The sequence below is a fragment of the Rhincodon typus genome, chromosome 25 (assembly GCF_021869965.1).
Source record: "Rhincodon typus isolate 14 chromosome 25, sRhiTyp1.1, whole genome shotgun sequence".
In the NCBI taxonomy this organism is placed as follows: Eukaryota; Metazoa; Chordata; class Chondrichthyes; order Orectolobiformes; family Rhincodontidae; genus Rhincodon; species Rhincodon typus.
The window spans coordinates 16,555,274-16,572,396 of NC_063356.1; the positions used below are offsets into that span (position 1 = coordinate 16,555,274).

The 17,123-nt window shown below is 39.4% G+C and overlaps 1 protein-coding gene across 3 annotated transcripts in view; it reads left to right on the forward strand.

The window, feature by feature from the left end:
* The first annotated feature begins 214 nt into the window (after positions 1 to 214).
* The window catches only part of lamb3 (laminin subunit beta 3), a 39,938-nt gene continuing 23,029 nt past the window's right edge, over positions 215 to 17,123 (forward strand). Inside the window, exons 1-5 of one of the 3 annotated variants that reach the window (XM_048612070.1) lie at positions 215 to 263; positions 698 to 758; positions 4,952 to 5,115; positions 11,804 to 11,930; positions 15,998 to 16,071. In XM_048612070.1, coding sequence (XP_048468027.1) covers positions 734 to 758; positions 4,952 to 5,115; positions 11,804 to 11,930; positions 15,998 to 16,071 — 390 coding nt within the window. In that variant the 5' untranslated portion in view covers positions 215 to 263; positions 698 to 733. Of the gene's footprint in view, positions 320 to 492; positions 513 to 697; positions 759 to 4,951; positions 5,116 to 11,803; positions 11,931 to 15,997; positions 16,072 to 17,123 lie in introns of those variants that run through there. The other 2 variants (XM_048612071.1, XM_048612072.1) reach the window with 2 other exon arrangements.

Here is a 17,123-nt window from a genome sequence, read left to right on the forward strand (position 1 = left end):
TAACATCTTTAAACACAGATTTGAAAGAACATGCAAGATAGAACCTAATGAATATTTTCAGTAATGTCTGTAAGATCAGTAAGAGTTTGTAATTGTTTGCAATATTACACCAAAGGATATTGATGCCAATAGGTGTGTGTATGAATAATCCTGAGACATTCCTTCATCACCTGGAGACTCACTCACCCTAAACCACTCCCAGGTGAGGGCGTCAATTAAAAGAGAAACTCACATATTCAGAGGTAGAGACGGATCTGAGGAAGGTAGGAACAGCCAGCAGAGAGGGGTTTAATGGAGAATTAAAGAGATTTTAATCTTGGTAATGCTTGAATTAAAATGTTCAGAATTAATGTGAAGTAGTTTCTGTAAAAGTTGGATTGTAACAAGAAGTATTAAATACTATCAGCTCACCTTACTGAATCAGTAGATCTAAATAAGGACTTTAAACATTTTTCAGATTATGATCTCCTCAGAATGGAAAGCCATAAAAATCTATATAGGCTCATTACCATGTAACAGTTTAAAACTTTAAATCTTGAGCTTGAATTTTGATGTGTTTGCATTTTGATTTTATTTGTTAAGGGTCGAATATGTTAAAATACATTTCATTTAATTGAAAGTGGTTCATCAAATGTCAACAGAAAAAGAGGACTGTTTCTTATGAAATATTGTGTTCTATTTATTTTCATCCGCATAGGTTTTCTATTTGAAGAGGTTCCCTTCCAAGGTGAAGATGTTGCCACTATTCCTAAGTCTAGGTGAGTTTGAAAATCAAAAAATTGAACCAGTGAAGTTTAATCTGTCACTAATCTGATTTTCTACAACTATTTTGTGCTTTGCTTTCATAATCAATAAGTTTAGGGAACTAATTTACCATTGAAAAGAGTTAAACATGGATTTTAAGATAAAAGACTTAAAACATTCCAAAGAAGCATCATGCATGCATGACACTTCTGGACTGGTTTGGACATGTTTTCCAATAGTAAATGATGCAGGCAACCACACACCAACCCTTGTTAATACTTCTGCTGAAAGTCTATTTTTAGTATTTTTTAGAGTTATTTTTTATAACTGCTGTCCTTAACTGCAATTATTAGCCAGTTTAATCGCAATTATCAGCCAGGCAATATTGATGTTTTATTTTGCTAGCATTATTAGATTATTTGAATATTCTTGAGAAGCACTTGTCTTTTGAAAAAGTAATTAATAAAGAATTGATGCAATAGGTAGTTCCATTCAACTTTTCACCAGGAATATCTGAAGGACAATACAGCCTGAAAGCATATCATTTTAATGCCTACGGTTGCAAAACATGAACCGTATAATGCAGGGAGGTCAGAAGTAAGGATGTTCACTGATGATTGCTCAATGTTTGGTTCCATTTGTAGCCCCTCAGATAATGAAGCAGTCCATTCCCATGCACAGCAAGACCTGGGCAGTATTTATCTTTGGCCAGATAAGTGGCAATTCACATCTGTGTCATGTGTGCTGGGCAATGACTGTGTCCAACAAAAGTCTCCCCTTGACAGTTAGTGGTATTACTATTGTACAGTACCTAATCATCAACATCATAAGAACCACCATGGCCAAAACTGGACCAGCCACACTCATTTTGTAGCTACAAGAACAGATCAAGAGCTTTGAATTCTGCATTGAATGACTTATCTCCTGATTTCCCCAAAACCTATCATTCGTCCACAAAGCACAAGTCAGGAATATGATCAAATACTCTTAACTTTCCTGGATGAGTGCAGTTTCAACAGCACTCATGAATTTCAGCCAACAAAGCAGCCCTATTTGATTGGCATCTGCTCCACCACCTTAAATATTCCCTCCCTACACTACCAGTGTAGGGTGTAATATAGTATGTAGAATTTACAAAATGCCTTATAGCAACTTCCTAAAGTTTCTTTGTCATAACCTCCTAAACTTGCAAACTCAGACATCTTGATTAATAAAGTCAATAGGCATCTGAGAATGCTACCATCCCAAGCCTCCCTGCACACTATACTGATTTGGAAAAATATCATCCGTGCTTCATTGCTACTGGGCCGAAATCCTGGATCTCCCTTAGGTACAGCAGCTGGATGTACTGTCACCAAATAGATGCAGTTTAAGACAACTCACTACCAGCTTCTCAAGGGTAATTAGGTATGGGCAATGAGTCCTGACCTTGCTAGTCATGCCCTCATCTGACGAATGAACAAAAACACAAGTTTCCAGATATTATGAATGACAAACACAATGTGAATTTGAACATGAGAAATACAAATCTGATGCAAAATGGAAAATTAGGCAGTAAGGCAAAGTTAGAAGTCTGCATTTTAAGAACGTTGAATTCAGAAGTATAATCTCTGAGTGACTAGAACCTTTGTGATGAATACCACTTTTGTTGTGTGTAAGTTGTGCTTTAGACCAGCACACTGTGAACACTGTAACATTCAAGACACTCAGTTTCAAGGGCTATCACATTTGGTTGTTCCAAAACATTAATTCCATCCAATTCTATCTAGCAATAGGGATGAGACCCGTTCCAAGGATTGCAATGGGACGCTTAGTACAGTTCAGAGATATTAAGAGGAATCCAATGTGACAAGCAGTGAAACCAGTACACTATGTGTGTGTGTGTGTGTGTGTGTGAGAGAGAGAGCGAGAGAGAGAGAACTAGAGCATGTTAGGCAGGTTGCTGTTAGCTATGCTGTAAAAGCAACTAACTACATAAGTTCTATATAGTTGGGGCTCAGAGAAGTCTTCAGGCCATTGAATAGGTCTGTGTAAAGAGGACTCTGGGAAGTCCAAGGGGTTGTGAAGAGCTTAAAAGAGGCCAGTGCACAATTAATTGTTCAGTACAGCAGAGAACGGGGCTTGTATTTGTGCAGCAAAGCCAGATTAGCACTAAGAAGACAAATCCAGGAACATCGCTAGCTTTGTGAAGCTCTCTGTTTGTGAAAACAAGTATAGTCCTGTGTATGAGTAAGGGCTGGACTGTCATTTCCAAGAATCCAGGGATAGTGTAGTCTCAGAAAGGAAGATGGACCCACAGAACATCGACAGTCTTTGAGGCATCCATGATACAACCACCTGTTTCAAGGAGAGGTCATCAAAAGTGAAGAATTGTAAACACTTGTGAATCTTTAATGAAATTTGGTGACTCACAGTATTTCTATCATCTGGGGTTTGGGGACATGATGGATTTGTTAAGAAATCCATACAATACGTTTGATCGCATTTGCTATTTGATATGCTTTGTGGGGTGTGTGCTCAAATATTTTATTCATATTGGCCTCATGTTAACTTTGGGACATTCAAATATTAGTAAAACCTATCTTTCCACACTCAAACTTAAATTTTCTGCCAGTACCAAAGTGGTATGAACCAATTTGTTTGTTACTGAAAGTGTGAGCATCTAGCTGATTAGTCCAAGATGCAATGTGGTGGCTTAAGCTAATTAGTCAACAAACTCTTCAAAAGTACATAAGTACTGGAAAACCACACCTAATAAGTCAACCAAATGTGCCAACAGTGACCAAATTTGTTACTCATTTTGTTATGGCATAAAAGAAAATGAATGCAGAGTTCAACCAGTAGCCAGTACTGAATTACTTGGTCAGAATCATGGTAATTCCAAATGCTTTATAATTAAATTCAATATGGGCAAATTCAGGAGGTGAAGGATCAGACTGTGTTCCCATTACAGTGACTCCTGATGAAAAGTGTTTCTGTGTGGATGGAAGTTTAAGACAGGACTGTATCTGGCTATAATGCTCCCAGGATCCTTATTTTCCCTCAAAATACTGCTGTGAGAGGCATGAGCATTGTCATAGAATCATAATGGTCTACAGCATTTTTAAAGGCCCTTTGGCCCATCAAGTCTGAACCAGTCCAAAACAACCACCTACTACTCTAACAGAAATTGTGCACATCTGGCGGTATCTGTGGAGTCAAAGCAGAGTTAATCATAGAATCCCTATAGTGTGGAAGCAGGCCATTCATTCCATTGAGTCCACTCCGACCCTCAGAACAGCATGCCACCCCCCCTTACCCTATCCCTGTATTTCCCTTGGCCAGTCCACCTAACCTACATATCTTTGGACTGAGGAAACCAGAGCATCCAGAGGAAACCGACGCAAACACACGGACAGTGTGCAAACTCCACACAGTCACCCAAGGGTAGAATCAAACTCAGGTCCCTGGCGCTGTGAGGCAGCAGTGCTAACCACTGTGCCACCCTTAATGTTTTGAGTCCAATTGATTCGAAACATTAACTCTGTTTTCTCCCAACAGATGCTGTCAAACTTGCTGAGTTTCTCCAGCAATTTCAGTTTTTGCTCCGAATCTTCAGCATCTGCAGTTCTTTGTTTTATTATAACTTACAGTTCTAATCCCATTTTCCAGCGCTTAGCCTTTTGTGCCTTGTCATTACAAGTTTATATCTAAATACTTCTTAAATGTTATGAGTGTTTCTGTCTCTACCATCCTTGTAGACAGTGAGTTCCAGAGTCCCACTGCTCTCTGGGTGAAATTTGTTTTCCTGACATCTTTTCTAAACCTTCTGCTCCTTACCTTAAATCTGTGCCCCTGGTCATTTATCCATCCATCAAAAAGAAAAGTTTCTTTCTGTCTCCCCTATCTCTGACCTCATAATTTTATATATCTTAATCATGTCACCCCTTCAGTATTCACTGCTCCAAGAGAAACAACATCAGTCTGTCCAATCTCTCTTCATAACAGAAAACCCGTCATAACATTGTGCCACCTAAGCATGTCGGATTCTTCCTTCAGTAATATGGAAAATGCATTATAGCTGTTTTTATTCTTCTAAGCCATTTCCCTCTAATAACGGGTATGCAAAGTATTTGATTCATATTTATTCAATGATTGATAACATTGTTTGAATTTGATTATAGTGGAGTTTCCTTTTTTCTTTAATTGTCATTGTTTATGTTTTCAGCATTTAGCAGTTATGTAATGGCACAGACAGACTGCTCTCAACGGGCATGTTACCCCACACCAAGAGACCTAGTCACTGGTCGAGCAGATAGACTACAAGCATCATCTACATGTGGCCTTCATGCATCTGAGAGATACTGCAGCCCAAGAATGTACTATGGACGGGTCAGTAATATTACTAGTTATAACTTATTCCTGGGCTGTTGGCAAGTGTTAATAAGTGGTGTTTTAAACCATTTTGTTGACGGTTAATTAACCTGGCTACCAAGTGGCCAATTTTACAATGAAAGAAATTCATTTCTTCAAATTCATATTTCTGATTATTTTCAATATAAAATTAAAGCAAATGATGCAGGTCATGGTATATTTGCCAAATTTAGGGAAAAGCTCAAAGTTTAGTCCAGTGTATTGATCAAAGTGTTTATTTTATTTCTTTACATATTGGAATATGTTTGGATTGGCACCAGGCATTTTTTAAATTTATTCACAAGGTGTGGTCATCACTTGCTTGACCATTATTTATTGCCCATCCCTAACTGTCCAGAGGGCAGTTAAGAGTCAACCACATATTTATGGACCTGAAATCACACGTAAGCCCACAAGACAGCAGTTTCCTTCCCCTAAGAGCATGATTAAATCAGATGCTTTCTTCCCCCTACAATTTGCAATGGTTTTATGGTCACCACTAGGCTCTTAATTCCAGATTTTTATTGAATTCAAATTCCCACACTTGCTATGACAGGATCCAAAATGGTTATCTCTAGAATAATAGTGATAATATGTCTAGGCTATCACCTCCCCAATTCATTCTGACCTATTCTCTAACTGACTACTAATTATGTGTGGCCCTGGACATTGACTGTCAACAGACCACTTCCTTGGGCCAGGTTAATGGATTATGGCTCCTGACCCTGTCCTATCTCACCCCATTCAATGTTCATTCCTGTCAGAGAGTACTGGCGAGCAGAAAGTAATGGAACTAAAATAACTCCAGAGAGGCCGGTATTCTGTCACCAAATCACCCATTAACTACGTGTGCATGGCACTTGACGCTGGTCCGGCTTCTTCAGAGCCACCTCTCAGAGTGAGCAGAACCTCCAACAGTCCTGTTTATATCTGTCAACCATAAGACTATAAGATATAGGAGCAGAAATTAGGCCTTCAGCCCATGAAGTCTGCTCCACCATTCAATCATGGCTGATAAGTTCCTCAACCCCATTCTCCCGCTTTCTCCCCTTGATCCCCTTGACAATCAAGAATCTGTCTATCTCTATCTTAAATATACTCAATGACCTGGCCTCCACAGCCTTCTGTGGCAGTGAATACTATACATTCACCATTCTCTGGCTAAAGAAGTTTCTCCTTATCTCCATTCTAAAAGGTCTTCCCTTTACTCTAAGGCTGTGCCCTTGGGTCCTAGTCTTTCCTACCAATAGAAACATCTTCCCAACATCCACTCTGCCCAGGCCATTCAGTATTCTGTAAGTTTCATTTAGATCCCCCCTCATCCTTCCAAACTCCATCGAGTACAGATCCAGAGTCCTCAAATGGTCCTCATATGTTAAGCTTTTCAATCCTGGATCACTCTTGTGACCTCCTCTGAACCTGCTCCAGGGCCAGTACATCCTTCCTGAGATAAGGGGCCTAAAACTGCACACAATACTCTGAATGTGGCCTGACCAGAGCCTTATAGAGCCTCAGAAGTACATACCTTCTTTTATATCCACGTCCTCTCAAAATAAATGCCAAAGTTGCATTTACCTTCCTAATTACTGACTCAACCTGCAAGTTTACCTTGAGAGAATCCTAGACTACAACTCCCAAGTCTCTTTGCACTTCAGACTTCTGAATTTTCTCCCCATTTAGAAAATAGTCCATGCTTGTATTCTTCTTACCGAAGTGCATCACGTCACACGTTCCCACGTTGTACTCCATCTGCCACTCCTTTGCCCAGTCTCCTAACCTGTCTAAATCCTTCTGCAGCCTCCCCGCCTCCTCTACCTGTCTTTGTATCATCTGCAAACTTAAGCAGAATGCCCTCACTTCCTTCATCTAGACCATTAATGTATAAAGTGAAAAGTTGTAGTCCCTACACGGACCCTTGTGGAACACCACTTGTCACCGGCTGTCATTCCGAGAAAGACCCTTTTGACCCCACTCTCTGCTTTCTGCCAGACAGCCAATCTTCTATCCATGCTAGTACCTTGCCTCTAACACCATTGGCCCTTATTTTACTCAGCAGCCTCCTATGCGGCACCTTGTCAAAGGCCTTCTCGATGCCCAGGTAGATAACATCCATTGGGTCTCCTTGGTCTACCCTGCTCGTTACTTCCACAAAGAATTCTAACAGATTTGTCAGGCATGACCTCCCCTTGATGAAGCCATGCTGACTTTACCATATTTTACCATGCACTTCCAAGTATTCAGAAATCTCATCCTTCAAAGCCCCAACCAGGCCCTTCCCCACAACCTGTCAACCCATCACCTGATCAAATATCCCTCTGCTCCATGCACCTACCACCTGGCACCTGACAGCAAATCCTTCCCCCAGATCTGACACACATCCCACCACCAGACCTGAAACTACCCCACCCCCAACACTCTTCAATCCCCATCCCTCCGCCAAACCCAACACTATCATCACCTCCTCCTTGCCGGGTGTGACATCCATGTCTACGTCCATACCTCCCTGCCAAACCCGACCCACTCTAAATATTACATTACCTACCTATGTGTGCCACTAGATATTTAAAACACAGAATATGGCAATGACTATCGTGAGAAGGAGGCATGGTGTGACTTCCCCTGACACACAAGCTCTGTGAGGGAGCTGTTAGATTGAAGGTTGCCTTTCCTTTTCCGAAAGAGCCGTGTTCGCAATCTCCCAAAAGCCATAAGGAGATATTTCATAACAGCTAAAAGTAGCTCCTACAGTTCCTAATCTGACTGTGATTGCCACTTCTCAGAAAATTCAGCCCAGTATTCCAGGTGGCTTTCTCTGATGTAGCCAGATTCACCTACTTTTTCTCATTCTGCACTATATTAAAGGAAATAGATCCAGACAGTTGGGTGTGGCTGTCTATTTAATCAGCAAGGCTGGGTCTCGGTTCTGCTTAGTCAAAGACTTCTAATTTTATAATGTTCTCACTGGCAACAGTGCCCATCCCTAATTATCCTTGAATTATGCAACTTGTTGGAACAGTTAAGAGTCAACAACATTTCTGTAGGTCTGGAGTCACACATAGGCCAGACCAGGTAAAAATAGCAAATTTCCTTCTCTAAGAAAACAAAAGATATTACTGAACAAGTTGTTGCTTTTACAACTGATGGTCATGGTCACCATTACTGAGACTAGCTTTATATTCAAGATTTAATAATTGAATTTAATTTTAGTTTCAGCCTATATCCCCAGAGAGTTACCCACACATCTCTGGATTACTTTCCCTAAATACTGACGGTACAGTAGTCAACAAGCAGAAAGCTACTTCCTCCTCTTTAGCATCTGAGACATTGATCTTCCACTTGTAGAAAATTTTTTTGAGCCACTTGGGAGTCAAGAATCATTTCTGTAACAGAACATTTACAATGACAAAATCACAATTTTTTTACAAATAGCCTGTTAGTCGCTGATCTGCTAATAAGATTTGCTAGAAAACTTGAATCTATATAATAATTTCTGTGGAACAGTGACAATGGGTAATTTCATTTTAATCCCTAAAATATACTTTCCATTGTTTAAATTAGACTTAATTCTATAATAATACTCTGTACCACAGTTGCTTTAAAATTGTGAATAAGAATTGGAATTTATTTCTATACCTCCATGTGCCTAAGTTATTCAGTCCTCTTGAATAGATTTACAAATTAACTAGCAAGTGCCCCACTGATTAAATTTAAACAAAAGTTTTAAATAACTTATAGATGATTCCAAAAGTGAATACATTATTCAATAGCGATAAATTTGGCAATAAAACTAACAAATCAAAGTAGGCATTGATTGCAGAATTTATTATAAATTACTGAATCATTTGTATGAAGTAACATTTATAGTTGAGCAGAGAAGCTTGGTTGATGAAGTGCATAAACTTTTATATATCATGGCTGTTCAAATGGAAAATATCCAATTGAAATGCCTGGCACACAAGCAGGCATTGCTAAATGTCTAGGACATCTAAGGGCACAAATTTATTCTGATGGCAAATCCCCATTACGTTCATTTGAGGAAAACATTGCAACAGTCGCTAAAATATTGCCAGAGGATTCAGTCCCCATATTTGCCAATTTTCTATAAAATTAACACACAGTTGGCAACAGGAGAGTCGCCTCTTTAAACAATGACTACGTGCTGCTGAACATTCAGAACACTGGGATTTCATGGAAAACCTTCTAGCCGGATTGGTCATTGCACTAACTACGCAAAATCATGCAAAGGTTATAATAGAACCTTAACAACTCAGACACTCGCTAAGCAAGATACGGAAAATAATGCAACATATATTTCAATGTAGCAGATTTGGAGGGAATAAGAAATTCCATGGTCCTGCTTCTCTGTTGCAAGTGATTTATAATTCAGTTTGGAGAATGCTTACTAAAAGCTGAAGACAGCTGATATTAAAGTGCTGTTTTCACTGTGAAAGTTAATAGCCTGGCACCAAAAACCCCCTGCATTAAGCGTGACCATTGTGCCCACTCATCCCTCTTGTCGGCTTTCGTGTAGCAATTCAAGTATTGATGGTGAGAGATGTGATGTGGAAAACTTTGCTAAATTTGCTGAACTATGGTGAATAAAAACAAATGTGTCGCATCTTTGAAGTACCTCTTGTTTAGCTATTTTTCAGCTAGATGTCATTTGACTGAAAGACAAATGATATTGGCTTTAAAATGTAAAGTCATTGATTTAGGTGAGATTATTTTTACACTGAGAAAATTCTGTCATGGAACGTGGGCTTTGCAGGCTAGGCCAGTATTTTTGTTCAGCCTAATTATCCTTGAATTACGCAACTTGTTGGGACAGTTAAGAGTCAACAACATTTCTGTAGGTCTGGAGTTACACGTAGGCCAGACGAGGTAAAAATAGCAGATTTCCTTTTCTAAGAAAAAAAAAGATATTACTGAACAAGTTGTTGCTTTTACAACTGATGGTCATGGTCACCATTACTGAGACTAGCTTTATATTCAAGATTTAATAATTGAATTTAATTTTAGTTTCAGCCTATTTCCACAGAGAGTTACCCCCACATCTCTGGATTACTTTCCCTAAATACTGACAGTACAGTAGTTAACAAGCAGAAAGCTACTTCCTCCTCTTTAGCAGCTGAGACATTGATCTCCCACTTGTAGAAATTTTTTTTTGAAGAAAACGCCATAATTATAATTCTACAATGATCTAGAGAAATGTTATAAAATTTTAAATTTATAAATGTTATTGTTTCATTTCCAAAGTATCATAGTCAGCATTTTCTGAAATTTGGGCCCTGATAATCTGTAAGACACTGATCATCTGTATAACATTGATCCCAGCACAAATTCTTCGATTGACCCACAACTGAATCCAGGTTCAGGCTTTGAATAATATTGCTAATGACCTCCAGCATTGTAGAAACTTGCCAGGAAACTGGACAGTGCTAGTTATTAAGTACAATTAGAAAGACTGCATGGAGATAAATTGGTCACTTTTTTTTCTTCGTTGATTCCAAAGATGTGACATGGTGTAGTTCACCAGCCAGGAGAAATTGGAACAACCTATTTTCAGGAAATCCTCTCCAGTCCGTTCCACATTTGGGGTCAACAGAGAGTATTCTAAAATGGACTGTTCAGTCACAGGTGCTGTTGCCCAAAGACACCACAATCCCAACACCAGTGTCCAAGGACCTTCATGCATCTGCTGCATGTGTGCAGTTTTCTGACTTGGAACTCGCAGCTAATTAACCTGGTCACTTGTCAAATCCCAAACACCATAGGACTTGGCCAGTGGACCCTGGTAGAAGTTTGTTCATGTCTTTGTTGAATGTTACCTTGGGGTGCTGGCATTTTCCACACAATGTTCACAGGTTGGTGGTCAGATTTCAGTAACATGTTGATCCACAATGATGGGGACTGCCTTGCTGCTGCAGTCATCGACAGACACAGTCTTCTCCCACCTGTTCATCCTGCAGAGGACATTTTGGACTGTACTTTGTCTGGTCTCACCCCACCATCCCAAGCTTGGCACCATTAGTGGCCTTACCAGGAGCAAGAAATTCCCAACAGTATTATTCAGAAAATTATAGGAGGGCCTCTCCACCACATCAAGTTGGCACACAGGGAGATCATAAAGTTACTTTACAAAATACAATGTGTTTCATAATTATGCTTCAACAAAACTTTGTGAAGCCATGGTAATGAACTTAAAAATTAATAGTATTTAGCAAGATTTGTACAAGTAATTTGGAATAGTTGAAGATCCAACAAATCTTTAGACTCTTGTTGGCGATACCCTGCTCAAGAATCAGAGTTAGGGTAGTGAAAATGCTCCTTTCCAAATAACAGCATGCTCATTCCAAAAACATAGAATTGTAACAGTTAACTACTTCAAGTGGGCAGTGCACAAATCCATCTTTGACTATTGCAACATTTCTGTATTATCATCAGGTCAAAGGTGGAAGAGTTGGAATCAGGCAATTCTGTTTACTTTAGTGCACTAATGGTTCATGAATTACAGCAATCCTTTGCCAACACCATGTCAGTTGAAAAAGAAAATCAATAAATATTGAATAAAAGATTCATCTCTTTATTAGCTCCTGGAAGCAGCTAATAAAACTATTTTATATCAATTGAAATGACCCTTTGAGATGATGTTTACTTTGTGCCTTAGGAGTTGCTGCAGTGTTGCATCTGTGACTCAAGAAATGAATACAATCCTGTCTATTCCACAAACAGTCATCGAATTCAGAATGTGGCTTCTTCAGGTGCATTGAGGAGCTGGTGGCAATCAGAAAATGGTAAGATTAGTGATTCCTTTCATGGAAAGACCTTAGTAGAGTACGACACCATGTTTTTAAAGAATTATATTCTTGTAACAATAACCTCCCACACAAAATAATAGGGTTAGAAACAGGACCAGAATAAGTTAATTTTGAAGTGGGTGCAATTCCTGGAATAGCCAGCAATACTGTGTAGCCCTGGACTGAACAGACAATTTATTAACTCTAGAGGTAGGTATTGTTAGTCCAGCTCTGAGATATTTCATTTATGCTTCACTACACTGCAACATAAGACCTCATTTGCATCTTGTTGTGCTCAGAGTAATATAAATACTTAAAGGGTAAACCCTGTTTGAAATAGTGAACACCTTTTAACAAATCCCTGTGAATTGACCTGGAAGCTGTAGCAATGCGGAATATAGAGTTTCCAATTTATAGAGCATAATTTGAATTAATTAGGCTGATTTTTGAAGCTGCTCACTCTGTGGTTGTGCTTCTGCAATTGTCAGGCACACAGCAAGTTGAAAAGCCAGTTGATCTGGTACATAATAGGCCAAAATTTTTTTCCAACTGGTTTACAGAATGGGAACTTGCAGCAGGGAACTAATCCAGCACTCTGGGAAGGAAGACTTTGGCTTACAACAAATTGGTCCTCTGGCCTCAGCAACATAATTGTGACAAGTTGCCAGTAGGTATCATGCCGCCAGGGTCAGCTCACTCAACTAGAAAGATAAGAGAGTTTGACTGAAAAAGATAAAGTCCAGTGAGATAAGAAGGAATCTAGGCCAAATTAATTGAGTAAACAAATCAATGAATATGTCGCTATTTCAAAGGTAAGAAGTCTTCAAATATGGGATTAATAGGGTAGAATCTTATCAGCTCTGAAATGTTAGTACCATTTGCAAATCCCAGCCCCACATAGGTCACAGATGGACCCAGCTTTGCAATTTGATAAGAGATAGCAAATCTCTATGTTCACCTCCAAATAAAGACAGTAGGTGGGAGGCTCCATGGGAGGCCCACAGACTGACTGGCCTGCAGTATCCCTGGGAAAGATGGGAACAATTCAGGCGAAGCTTGAGGATGCCTAAAATTGGGTATTCAAATAAGCAGCTGGCCAACAGTGCAGAGGATGAAACTATTTTTAGCCCTGTGGCTTCATTACAGCAGCACAGACAGCAGTCTCTACGGTCCCTTAACACTCTGCTGTGTGACTGCTGCACCTTACAATGTAAGCACCACTGCTGCATACAATGAAGGGCTAATTGCTGTTCTATATACCTTCATCTCCATAGATAAGCTGGGCAGCCACTGCCACAGGGAGATCTTTAGGAGTTAGGTCCATTTGAGGAACTGACCCAGCGCACGATATTCTAAATTTCCATGCCACCTCCGAAGGCACTTCTATGGGGTCAGCTTGTAATGTGTAAAAATAATGGATTCCTGAAATGAAAAGAAAAGAAAATGATGCATCAAAGAATAGCATTCTACAAAAAAGTGTAGCAATTAAAATTACATTGAAATATAACTAGGAGGTGTATAATGGAAATAGCACAAACAATACAAAAGAGTATTCTGAGAATGTGGAGAATGTGGATTTTCAAGGAAAGATTAGAAGGGATGACCAAAACCATGTAAAGAGATGGATTTTAATGAAGGAAGAGAGGGACATGGAAGGTTTTAGGATTGAAAGCGAATAAGGTCCAGACAATTGAAGCACAGTTACTAAGTGTGGAATGAAGGGACTGGGGTATGCCCAAGAGGCCAGTCTAGGAAACCTACAGATTTCTCACAATGATTTTAGGGCAGGAAGATGTTACAGAACTAGGAAGAAGTGGCACCATGAAGAAATTTAAGTATGAAAATCAGGATAAATCCATTCTGACTAACCGTTAGCCCATGTACACATACCACTCAATGCAATAGTTCAAGAAGGTGGCTTCCCATCACCTTCTGATAGGAATCTGGAAATTATAGCACAAAGAGTTCAGCCTTGATCCTGTAGAATGATGGAGAAGGCTAAAGGGTTGAATGGTCTTCCTGTTATGTATCTTTACATGTTCTAACGGGCAATTAAGGATTGTCAATAAATGCTGGCCTAACCATCGACACACACTTCCTGTGAAAAACACAAAGAAACATAAATCTCTGCATTAGTCTACACTCAATCACCAGAAAAGTGATCATCTTAGGCCCAGAACACTGCAACAACAGTTCCTGAGCATAATAACCTATTTGCAATTATCTTCCTTCTATCACAAACTCAGAAGTCAGAATGTTTGCTAATGATTGCATTGCTTTATTGCACATTCAACTTCTCAATTGATGAAGCATTTCATGGTCATATGCAACAGGACCTAGATAACATTCACACTTGGGCTGAGAATCTGCAAGTATCATTCATGTCACATATTCCAGGTAATGACCATCTTCAACCATACACAGTCTAACTAAATCATCTTGGCTCTCAGTGGCATTGGTATTGCTAAATGCCCCACTGTCAAAATACTAGAAGGAACTATTTAAGGAAAGACATTATTTCATTGGAGACAGTACAAGGAAGATTCACTAGGAAGATCCCCGTATGGAGAGATTGTCTTATGAACGAAGGCTAAACAGGTTGGGACTCTATTCACTGGAATTTAGAAGATTGAGAGGGGTTAGGGTTAGGATTAGGGTTAAGATTGAGGCATATAGGATTCTTAAGAAATTGGATCGGATAAAGCTGAGAGGATGTTCCCTTTCATGGAGAGTCTAGGACCAGAAGGCATAGTTTCAGAATTAAAGGGCACAAGTTAAAACTGAGATGAAGAGGAATTTATTCTCCGAGGGTTGTGAGTCCTCGGGTTACGGAGAAAAGGCAGGAAAGTAGATGTGAGTAATGTCTTGGATCAGTCATGATCCTGTTTAATAGCACAGCAGGCTCAAGGGCTAAACTCCCTTCTCCAGTTCCTTTCTCTCATAGTCTTATGGAACCATTGCCCTGAAAGTTAACTGGATCAGTCACATAAATATTGGGGTGACTATAAAAGGTCAAAGATCAGGTATTCTGAAGCAGGTAACTCACTCAACTGCCCAAAGCATTTCCATCATCTACAAGGCCCAGGTAGGGAGTGTGTGTGTGTATGCTTTTCACTTGCCTAGATGAGCAGAGCTCTAACAAGAAGCTTGACACCATCTAGGGCAAAGCAAATATTCTAATTTTTAATTAGCACCCAATCGCTACATTGAGCAGTAGGGGGAAGTGACAGCCTAGTGGTATTATCACTGGGCTGTTAATCCAGAGACTCAGATAACATCCTGGGGACCAGGGTTCAGATTCCTGCCGTGGCAGATGATAGAATTTGAATTTGATTTTTAAAAAAATCTGGAATTAAGAATCTAATGATGACGATGAATCCATTGCTGTTTGTCACTAATGTCCTTTAGGGAAGGAAACTACCATCCTTACCTGGTCTGGCCTACATGTGACTCCAGACCCATAGCAATGTGGTTGACTCTTAACTGCCTGCTGGGTAATAAATGCTGCCTAGCCAGTTATGCCCTCATCCCATTAATGAATTAAAGAAAAGACCCCCTATCACCAGTGCACCATGGATGTTATGTGTATTAATACCAAGGCTTCTTAGGCAACATCTCTTAATATGATCTTTACCACCTAGAAGGATGAATAAGCAAGTAGATATGAGAACATTGCCAACTTCAAGTTACATGACTCATTGACTTGGCAATATACTGCCATTCCTTTCTTATCACTGAATATAGAAAATTAGGAAAATACTATTTTCTTTGAGGGATCTAAGATGAGACATCATCAATTTTAAAATAGTTCTTGAGACTGAAAAGAAAAGTAGATTTTTTTATGCAATAGGCTGGTCTGGCATAGAGTAATTGGTCTCAGGAAATGGTTGAGGTAAGATCTGTTACATTTTTATGGACCAAGGAAACAACATGGGCATAGGGACAATTTTTTGAGTCACTCTTGTGAAGGACCAGAGGGAAAATAAACAGCAAGTGACTTCTGTGCTGCAATACATTGTACAGCTTGTTTGATTCATATCATCTGACGGTCTCTGTATTTACAGATCAGGAACAAGTGTCTATACAGTTAGACATGGATGGAAAATTCCAGCTTAACAATATTCTTCTACGATTCAAGGTAAAACACATTCTTAAATACATTTGCAAATGGATTTTTTTCCTACAAATTGAGCTCTTTCTGTATTTATTGTCCTCAAATTTATCCTCTATTTCCTACTGTTACTATATATCCTACTTCCAGTTATGCCGTTGCTTGTTACTGTTAAGTCGTATTAACCAGAGGTCACTGCCAATTTGTTCTTCCTTTGAGTTACATCAATATCCACATCTTTTATTGTCTGACTGAAGTTCCAAGTTGTAATTCTTGTTACAACTCTTGACTTTACCCAAGTAGCCCACAACATCAAAATCCACAACACAATGTCCAGCATTAGATGTGATTCCAGAATTGGATGGCATTTGTTAAATAATCCTGAGTGTGCAACAAATTGTGCTAACAACCAATTTAGTCAGACTTGTAACATGGTGCTCTTGTGTATAATGGAAGCAACATACATTAATACAAAGATCATGTTCTTACAGACAGAAAGCACATGTACACACACTGCCTGTCTCAATCAATAAAATAGATGACAGCCATTCTATGGTTCATTTCTTAGGACAGTGCCTTGATCAATCAGACTGAACCTGCCTTGTTTAAAATTTAAACAAAGCATGGCAGTTAATCATCAGTCATCATTAACAGGTACGTTCTCCATGGCAATACTCCTACCAATCAGAATCCACTTGTCAACCAATCAGCACTTTCCTTTGATGCAGCATAAATGTCGTGTTCCTTTTACTTTAGTATGTTTTGTGAATTGTCTTGATGAAAGCACAGCAAAAGACATCAACAAAATGTGTCCTGTTTTCAGCTCAATCTCAAACACTTGTTTTATTTAGCTTGATTACTTTTAGGTAGCATGCTTCAGGAATGACAGCAAAAGACATCAACAAAATGTGTCCTGTTTTCAGCTCAATCTCAAACACTTGTTTTATTTAGAGATAGTAGGAACTGCAGATGCTGGAGAATCCGAGACAACAAGGTGCAGGGCTGGATGAACACAGCAGGCCAAGCAGCATCATAGGAGCAGAGAGGCTGACGTTTCGGGCCTAGACCCTTCATCAGAA